A 10,511-nucleotide genomic window follows, 5' to 3' on the forward strand; every position below is an offset into this window, starting at 1 on the left:
GGGTTGAAATGTTGCTCGCCGAGTCACACATGCACTATTCATACTCGGTATGCTAATAAGAGAAAGAGAGAGAGAGAGAGAGAGAGAGAGAGAGAGAGAGAGAGAGAGAGAGGGAACCAGAAGGAGAGGGAGAGAGAGAGAGAGAGGGAGAGAGGGAGAGAAAGAGAGGGGAGAGGGAGATAGAGAGGGAGAGAAAGAGAGAGAAGGAGGGAGAGAGAGGGAGAGAGAGAGAGAGAGAGAGAGAGAGAGAGAGAGAGAGAGAGAGAGAGAGAGAGAGAGAGAGAGAAAGAGAGAACTCAGAACTCAGAACTCAGAAAATTTAATCGCTCAAACTTGAAGGTTCATTGCGATGGGGAGGTTTGGGGCGAGGGAGACAATTTCGAAATCAACAGGCGTTTTACATTGTACAGATGTTTACCCGACATGGTATTTTCCGCGTCAGTTTTGATCTTGTATTGTTCTCCTTGTGTAATACAAATGTCATCGTTCTCTCAAATGTCTGGATGAGAACAAGAGTCCCGAATCACACGCGAACCGAACAACGAGACTGTCAACCGAGTTAGAAACGTGTCACGTTTCGTAGCACAGACACTTCGTGTAGCACTGTCCTTAGATTATCTTTGAATTTTCCTCTGTCGACTGGTGACCCATGGCGAAGGTTGTCAAGGTACCCCTGCTCTTCTGGTAGCATGTGGCGAGTTGCTTGCTTTATCATCCAGTATGTGCCTGGAAGATCGTCGCTGCTGCAGTCCTTGATCAACACAAAATCATCTGTTTCACAGAGCAGTGACTATCTGTCGCCTGTGTTGTCTCTGACCACCCGTCGGAATGAATTGTTTCTGTGTACGTTTTTAACAGAACGAACAGCTGATCGGTCCCTCAGTTCCGACACATACTTCTTGATGGATGGCAGACTATAACCAAAGTCTAGCGCCCTTTGCTCTGATATGTCCTGTGTTCCTGTGCTTCCTCTTTGTGACTGGGTTGTCAAAACAAAAACATCACGTGGCTCAGCAGGGCCGGACTAGGCGAAGAGGAGGGGGGGGGGGGGTTGCCAGTGGTGGCCCAGGGGCGGATCAGTTCATTTTATGACTGGGTTTTTTCAAAAGTATATTGTGAAGATATGGGTGTGAAGGCGCGAAGCGCCGAGCCGACGGCGCGAAGCGCCTAGCTTGCTAGGGGGGTCCGGGGGCATGCCCCCCCGGAAAATGTTGAAAAAAAGGATGCAAAATGGTGCAATCTGGTACTGGTGCATTCTGAGGATGATCATTACCAGTTTCAGGCAGCAGATGTTGTCACTGATTAATACCCCAAAAATTGAAACTCAATGTAAAATAAAGAAATGCATACCTCATTCAATATTTTTATTTTTTGGCTGGGGGGGGGGGGGGGTCCGGAAACCCTAGAACCCACCCCCCCCCCCTCGTTGTGGGGGTCAGGGGGCGAAGCCCCCTGAAGCTGACGGGTAGGTCATATTCTGAGATATGAAAATGGTCGCTCCTTGCATGAAACGGCATAAAATAAGCAATAATAAAAAAAAAATTAAATAAGTAAGGTACATGTTTAGGCTAGGGGGGGGGGGGGGGTTGCGCAACCCCCATAACTCCCCCGGTAGTCCGGCCCTGCTCAGCGGTCCGTGGCGACAATAACACAACGCCAGCTTCACCCTGACTATTGTTACCACGTTCGGTGGGCTTGTCAGCTGTGCCTGCAACACGTGCAAAGTCACTGCTACTGTGTTGTGTGTCAACGTCACTGCTACTGTGTTGTGTGTCAACGTCACATCCCACGGGTTGTTGTTGTGTCATTTGTGGCCTCGACGAAATCGAAAGATTTGACATTGAAGAAGAACAATTCTGACTTGCCTTTGGTTCGTTCTGGTTACCTTTCTCTTTCTTTTCCTGTCGTTCTTGTGCACGAAGCCTGTCGCGCTGAAGCTGGCTTGGTGGTTTGCGGCGAAAATGTCGAGTCATGGCTGGCCGGTCCGAGTCGGAGATTGACACAAGTCGCAGGACGACTGTCGTTTTCGTGCCTTCAGCGCAGATTTTCCATGAACACACGGCATTTTCCTTTAGCAGGGCCTCCAGGGTACCTTCCAGAGCTGTTGGGAGTCCAACAGCTGGCATTGTGAAGGAATATTGAGCGTTTCTCAACGTTGGATCGAGAGCTCTAAATTTTCCGTCCTGCTGCTCGAAGATCTCGCGAGACCCCCCTGCAGAAAGAGAGAGATAGAGGGAGAGAGAGAGAGAGGGGAGAGAGAGAGAGGGAGAGAGAGAGAGGGAGAGAGAGAGAGGGAGAGAGAGAGAGAGAAGGAGAGAGAGAAAGAGAGAGAGGGAGAGAGAGAGAGAGAAAGAGAAAGAGAGAGAGGGAGAGAGAGAGAGAGAGAGAGAGAGAGAGAGAGAGAGAGAGAGAGAGAGCTTCTGGTGACCTTGCCTTACTAAGGATCGTGGAATTCTGCAATGACTCCCTGGTCTTACCGAGATAGACTGTCACGACATTGCTGCAAACCATTTAATGCTGAAAGCTTCCAAAGTCAAGTTGTCCTATAGTACCACAACGGTTGGCACTGGTTATTTTCTTCGTTCCTTTGTCTGATAAACTTAATCAAGTGCATGACGTTTGTTCTACCCGGCAGTCTTGTCCTCAACAAACAGCACCTACCCGCCCCCGTTCTCTACCTGACACTACCCCCTCCCTCCGCCAAGCCACCAAGCCACCCAGCCACCCAACAACCCATAACCCCCAAATCTCGACACCACCGCCCTCCACGAGTTGAGCCAATCCCTCGACGTTGAGTCCGACCTGTCTTAGCTGTGTGCCATCTGATCCGTATCCTGGTTGACCCGACCTGTCTTAACTGTGTGCCATCTGATCCGTATCCTGGTTGACCCGACCTGTCTTAGCTGTGTGCCATCTGATCCGTATCCTGGTTGGAGGTGACCCAGATTTACATGCTCAGTAACATAGGAAGATGTCTGACTCGTCTCGTGATCTGGTAAAGGGCCGGGACTGTTGGTATGGCAGCACCATGGAGCCAAAAGCAAAGGTGATTGTGAAACAATTGACATAAGAAAGCGACGAAGTGAACAACGGTGATTGAAAAACAATTTACATCAGAAAGCGATCAAGTGAACAACGGTGATTGTGAAACAAATGACATCAGAAAGCGACGAAGTGAACAACGGTGATTGTAAAGCAATTAAAATTAGAAAGCGACCAAGTGCGCACTTATTCATGTCAGTCATTAACACTACGAATACATCCCACCAACACCAAGAATGGGAGCCTAATGAGCGAGACAAAACGGCCTTAAACGTAAGACTTCCCCGAGTGTACGGGGAATCAAGTTGCAGCCCCCGAGTGTACGTGGAATCAAGTTGCAGCCCCCAAACTCTATGGGAGCAGACAAGACCTGGAAGCCACGACGTCATTCGTCTCGCAGACTAAACTGATGGTGTGACGGCGAACGCAAGAAGAAGAAGAAGAAGTTGCAGCCCCCGAGTGTACGGGGAATCAAGTTGCAGCCCCCGAGTGTACGTGGAATCAAGTTGCAGCCCCCGAGTGTACGGGGAATCAAGTTGCAGCCCCCGAGTGTACGGGGAATCAAGTTGCAGCCCTCGAGTGTACGTGGAATCAAGTTGCAGCCCCCGAGTGTACGTGGAATCAAGTTGCAGCCCCCGAGTGTACGGGGAATCAAGTTGCAGCCCCCGAGTGTACGTGGAATCAAGTTGCAGCCCCCGAGTGTACGTGGAATCAAGTTGCAGCCCCCGAGTGTACGTGGAATCAAGTTGCAGCCCCCGAGTGTACGGGGAATCAAGTTGCAGCCCCCGAGTGTACGGGGAATCAAGCTTTCTTTTTCTTTCTTTATTTGGTGTTTAACGTCGTTTTCAACCACGAAGGTTATATCGCGACGGGGAAAGGGGGGGGGGGAGATTGGATAGAGCCACTTGTTAATTGTTTCTTGTTCACAAAAGCACTAATCAAAAAATTGCTCCAGGGGCTTGCAACGTAGTACAATATATGACCTTACTGGGAGAATGCAAGTTTCCAGTACAAAGGACTAACATTTCTTACATACTGCTTGACTAAAATCTTTACAAACATTGACTATATTCTATACAAGAAACACTTAACAAGGGTAAAAGGAGAAACAGAATCCGTTAGTCGCCTCTTACGACATGCTGGGGAGCATCGGGTAAATTCTTCCCCCTAACCCGCAGGGGCGGGGGGGGGGGGGGGGGGGGGGGGGGGAATCAAGTTGCAGCCCACGAATATAAAAGGAAAGGAAGAATAAAAGAAAAGTCTCCATCGCAATGTTACCACATACACTAGTTAACAATGCAGCTGATAGTGTTTCGTCCAAAAAGAAACTGAAATATGTTAACATTACTTTCTTGTAAACCATCTCCTCTTTTGGCACGGGCATGCAGCCATACACTACGTAAGGCAGGCGGCAGTGTAATATAATAAGCCGAGCCACCCCGGGTGGACTGTTTGTTTGGAGGTTTTGGGCGTTAACTTGTGTGCAGAACTGCATGAACAGTTTGATTGTGTTAGGTTGTGGCAGGAAACATATCACACCAGCTTCGTTTTGATTTCTCACAGCGTCCTAATTGTAGGATTTGGAATAGTATTAGGGTACGCTTACTGACCACTATACTACATCATACTGAATCTTATTTTTATCGGAGGTACTTTTTAACTGTGATCTGCACGACAGAAATGTCAATCCTCCTTAACGAGCTGGGTGATACACAGAATACAGTTGAGCAAACAGAGCTGTGTGGTAAAGTGTTGTAAGCCGCGCGTTACGTTATTACATACAGTAAAGTGCGTAATATACAATCAGTAAACAGCTGTAAACAGATCGTTGTGTGATATACACACAGTAATGTCCTGAAAACAGATCGGTGTGTGATATATTCACAGTTAAGTGCGTGAAATGCAATTAGTAAAGAGCTGTTAGTTGACCGTTGCGTGATAAACACACAGCAAAGTGTTGTGAACAGATAGTTGCGTGATAAACACATAGCAAAGTGTTGTGAACAGATCCGTTGCGTGATAAACACACAGTAAAGTGTTGTAAACAGATCGTTGCTTGATAAACACACAGTAAAGTGTTGTAAACAGATCGTTGCGTGATAAACACACATCAAAGTGTTGTAAACAGGGCGTTGTGTAATAAACACACAGTAAAGTGTTGTAAACAGATCGTTGCGTGATAAACACACATCAAAGTGTTGTAAACAGATCGTTGCGTGATAAACACACAGCAAAGTGTTGTAAACAGAGCGTTGCGTGATAAACACACACTACAGTGTTGTAAACAGAGCGTTGTGTAATAAACACACAGCAAAGTGTTGTAAACAGAGCGTTGCGTGATAAACACATAGTAAAGTGTTGTAAACAGATCGTTGCGTGATATACAAACAATCACGTAGTTTCACAGAATTTTGCAATTGTCGTTGAACTTGACTTATTACTTCGTGCAAACCCTTGTTTCGCTTGACCGATCAGAAGTATTACACTTCATTCCAACGTCGAAAGGTAAGTGTTACCTTTGTTGTTAACCATACTTATCTTATTTTTCAATCTTTAATAGTTTTCTGCTGCACGTTACGTCAAAAGGTAGCAATACGTTTCTTTTGATTGTACTTTAATTTATTACGGATACGTAACAGCCATCCCCCCCCCCCAACCCCCGCAACACCCCCCCACACACACACACACACACACACCCGTTTCCTCCCGGAGAGAATTTAGAAAACATTGTTTTAGGGTTGTCTAGAAAGTGTCTTCAATATCGGCTTGTCACAGGTGAAAAGTCGGCGAAATGAAGAACGCTTTTGGTCAGTATGACTTTGTTTAAGACGACACAGACTGAGAGCTTAGGCCAACAGACAAATAATATAAACAGACACCGTCATTTTATTCTTTGAAATCTTAACAACAAAATGACTGGTTTAACAAGAGCAGAAGGGAGCTTTGTCTCCTTAGATATGCCTGTGCGTGTACAAACATTTATCAAAAACTACTACTGAAGGGATCAGTTTTATGACAATTGATATATCGTCGCCTGTAATTCACAAACCTTGTATCTCAATGTTTGAGGTTTTGGAACTAAAACAATAGTTAGCTCCCTTATTTGTTTGCCCATGTGGTGAGAAAAACTCGTATCTCCAGCTGCTTTTTAATGTGAAAACAATGTCTTGAGAAGAAAACTCGTATCTTCATGACTTGTGTGTCAAGGGAGTGCCCCAAAACACCCCGTTCCGATGAAACGGTCGAGGTTTTTGTGCCACACTTGGACGGAACATATGTAATAACATGGATTATACAGGTTGCTTCTATTGTATTTTTAGCTTATATATCGTATATATTAATTCTTGTTGACTGTTTGGATAACACGATCCTATTTTGGATGTCAAGCTCCTATCTCTCAATATTTGTTTCAGTTGTAACGAATATCATTTACAACTGATAATTACACAAATTAAGACTGCTATTGCACTGTTCTAAAGATATTATAGACCCATGAATTAAAGTTATATTTGAAGCGGTGAATTTCCAAAACTGCTTTTTTCGATTTTTTAAAAACAGCAATCCATTTATTCTCATCCATACGTGTGTTCTTGTTTTACAACCTCTGAGACTTTTGCTTTGAGCTTGGGATCTTTATCGTGCACAATCATGTCTGCACACCGGGCTGTTCTGACACAAAGTCCGCACAAAGTCGAATCTTGGAAATAAATGTAAAGACCCGGGTTCAAATCCACGCCGATATGTTTTTAGGCCAGCGCTCTACCGACTCGCTTCATCCGTGCTCAAACTTTTGCTTCCATAGTTTTGGATTTGTTTAATTCGGTCTGTCTGTCTGCCGATCCCTCTATCTGTCTAGTTTTGAACACAAACTCTATTCGATCATACTTAGTCAATCTGTTAGTCTGTTTGCCTGTTTGTCTGTCAAGATTTGAGAAAACAATATTGATTCGGCCACGTTTATCTGCCTGCCTGTCTGCCTGTCTGTCTTTCTGTCTGTCTGTCTGTCTACTTAAAACCAAATATGATTCGGACACATTCAGTCTGTCTATGTGTCTGCATGTCTGTCAGTAAGTGTGTCTGTGTGTCTGTGTGTCTGTGTGTCTGTCAGTCAGTCTGTCTGTGTGTCTGTGTGTCTGCCTGTCTGTCAGTCAGTCTGTCTGTGTGTCTGTGTGTACTTATTTTAACTTTACCTATACTATACGACGAGACATGACCAGACCGAATAATTAAAATGCGCGTGTCAGCTTCACTATTACCGTGAGGCCAAACGATTCTCAAGGCAGCAGTCACGCGATCTGCACGCACCGCTGATCATCGTTTGGTTTGGGTTCTGGTGTGCAGTAGGCCCGACGAGCTGGGTTGAAATGTTGCTCCCTGAGTCACTCATGGACGATTCCCATTCAATTTGCTAACAAGAGAGAGAGAGAGAGAGAGAGAGAGAGAAAGAAAGAGAGAGCGAGAGAGAGAGACAGAGAGAGAGACAGAGAGAGAGAGACAGAGACAGAGAAAGACAGAGAGAGAGAGAGAGAGAGAGAGAGAGAGAGAGAGAGAGAGAGAGAGAGAGAGAGAGAGAGAGAGAGAGAGAGAGAGAGAGAGAGAGAGAGAGAGAGAGAGAGAGAGAGAGAGAGAGAGAGAGAGAGAGAGAGCTTCTGGTGACCTTGCGCTATAAGGAGCGAGGAATTATGCAACGACTCTCAGGGCTTTCAGAGACAATCTCAAATTGTGTAGAATCGGTATGTCGCTAATACCCCCCCCCCCTCTCCGACCCACCCAGCCTCACAACCAACCAGAATCGCTCTAAAACGCACCCACCACCCCCACCACCCCCACCCTACAGCACTGCGCGAGTTCCGCCCGACCTGTCTTGGCTGTGTGTCATCTGATCCGCATCCTGGTTGGAGGTGACCCGGATTTACCTGCTAGTTATACAGAAAGATGTCTGGTGATCTGGTAAAGGGCCGGGACCGTTGTGGGTATGGTGGCACGCTGGAAGCAAAAGCAAAGGTCATTGTGAAACAACTGAAATCAGAAAGCGAGCAACGGCATACGAATCCATGTGAGAATAATGAGTAGGGAGCGAGCAACTGCATTTGAATCCATATGAGAATAATGAGTAGGGAGCGAGCAACGGCATACGAATCCATGTGAGAATAATGAGTAGGGAGCGAGCAACTGCATTTGAATCCATATGAGAATGATGCGTAGGGTTACACAAAACACACACAGAACAAAAACAAAAAACAAGCATTCAAACCACCGGAGAATGACAACCAAATGAGCGACGAAAAAAGGCCTTAAACGTACAAAGTCCACGAGTTAACGTGGAATTAAGTTGTAGCCAACGAACGAAAAAGAAAAAGAAGAAGGGAAAAAACGGTAATGAAGGTAACTATGATTGGATATTACAATTAGATGTTGCTATGTTGATATAATTATCTCCAATGTCCAGTTTGGTTTGCTTCACTACTCCCATTTTACTCCTGGAAGATAGTGACTTGTTTCCAAGCGAAAGCTGCACCATCAATTGACCCCTGCTCTGTCATGCGGAGCTTGCACCAGACAGAAAATATGACTCCTAATGCAAACAAGTCGAGCAGATAAAGTTGTTGTCATGCTTTACATGTTGGGTCAATGCAGTCCACATGAAACTGACCATGATAATGGACACAGTACACCCACGAAACGCAATCGGAGTCCATACGAACAGGGATGTCTCCAATAATAAGTTCCGTTTGGAATTCCCATGGTGTATAACTTTTAGTCAGGCACACACAGCACACCAACCTAAGATCTTCAAGCGAAGAGAATAGGCTTTCAGTTGGGAAGGACCCACTGCCAGACATGACGGACTGCATTCAGACACTAGAACACAACTCCAGTACGTGACATATGCATACCTGTACATCTTCAGCTAACAAATAAGATCAGAAGTTCAGGACTGAACTATTACATAATCAAGAGATATGTCAGAATAATTTAAGTAATGAATCTCTCTTTGCAGTTATGTTTTTGTACTCAGCAAAGGAAAACTACTAACATAAACAACCATTTGAACAATGACTGATGTCGTAGTTTGTCATTTTAATACACAGTACGTAATGTGGGCACTTCTAGCTTCATTATAATGACGCTAATATTTAATTTTACCTAAACTCAGAGCGTACGGACATCTTACCGTAACCTCGTATACGACATACGAGTTTTTCATCGGCCAAAACTCAAAAACACCCGAACGAAAAAAAAATCGTAACTCAAGTTACGTGTAATTTTGGTTCGCAGTTTTGCCAAAATGATATATAATACGAGGTATTTTTGTACCCATTTTTAACTGACTTCCAACAATCTCAGGCTTTCACCACAATAACCAAAAAAATGGAGAACAAATCGTAGATTAGTTTGATTTAATAAAGTAGATATCACAAAAAATCGAGTTACGAGGTTTCAATCGGACAAGGACGATATTATATAGGCAACTGATGATTCAGTCTAGAAGCAAACAAATCCACCTCAGGTTCAAATGTCACTCTACCCAGAGCTTCAGACAACAGATTTGATCTAAGTTCCAGTAAGTCATCCTCACCTCGACTCTCTTTTGAGTTACTTAGTTAAACAAACAACTGAGTCGGGTCTCTGCCAGGCTCTCCTTTTTTTTCAATGACAGTCGATACCTCTTAAAGGTGCAGCTGCTTGTTGGCGGTTGTCTACTCGCGTGGCTGCCTGGCTGGTCCTTACAGCGTCTAATCTGTAATACATTGTCACTAATCTTGCCATTCAAAGTCACAGCTTAACACACTTTTCGAATTATGTCATGTCAAGCAAGGTCAAAGTCAACCAGATGATGTTTGTGGTTGTGAGATTAAAATCATTACATGTATTTCTTCCATATTTGACAGCTCAAAATCTATCATTTTTAAATTCCCAATGTCTTCATATTTCAACAACTGAGAGTTATCTGTGTACCTATGTGTATTAATTGCTAGTCGTACAAAACAACTACTGTACGAATTTTATGTCAATGCATGCACTTCTTATTAAAGTCTAGCAGAATGGCTTAATTTTGAGTTCCACTTGGTCATAATGCTGTTGTTGCTTTTGTTCAATCGACAAAGGAAACCGATTATTGTGTACAGCACTTGTTCTTGATATTCCTGATAACAAAACATGTATACATATATTAAAACAAATTTGCTCTGTTCTTGTGCAAAATATATATTTTCGCATGAACATTTTTTCTTGCCAATATTGACGTTTTTCCACGCCAATCCTAAACAATGGTACTAAGACAGAGCCACTAATAGAAGGGCGAGGGGGGTTATAACCATGTCACAAACTTCAACCTTTCAATGTTAGTCTGTTTTCTTCATGTTTCTGTTCTTGCCAACCATATAGGGGGCAGGGTTAGGGGTTGATGATGAACACGTGCACTCATCACACACCCTGATCAATCCCTGTAGAACAATCCTCTCTTT

General features: G+C 44.4%; 1 protein-coding gene across 1 annotated transcript in view; it reads right to left on the minus strand.

The window, feature by feature from the left end:
- Positions 1 to 2,126, minus strand: part of LOC138977903 (uncharacterized) — a 9,258-nt gene extending 7,132 nt beyond the window's left edge. Inside the window, exon 1 of the mRNA XM_070350508.1 lies at positions 1,866 to 2,126. Coding sequence (XP_070206609.1) covers positions 1,866 to 2,126 — 261 coding nt within the window. The remainder of the gene's footprint in view (positions 1 to 1,865) is intronic.
- Positions 2,127 to 10,511: the final 8,385 nt, after the last annotated feature.

Source organism: Littorina saxatilis, linkage group LG10 (genome assembly GCF_037325665.1).
Source record: "Littorina saxatilis isolate snail1 linkage group LG10, US_GU_Lsax_2.0, whole genome shotgun sequence".
NCBI classification, from domain to species: Eukaryota; Metazoa; Mollusca; class Gastropoda; order Littorinimorpha; family Littorinidae; genus Littorina; species Littorina saxatilis.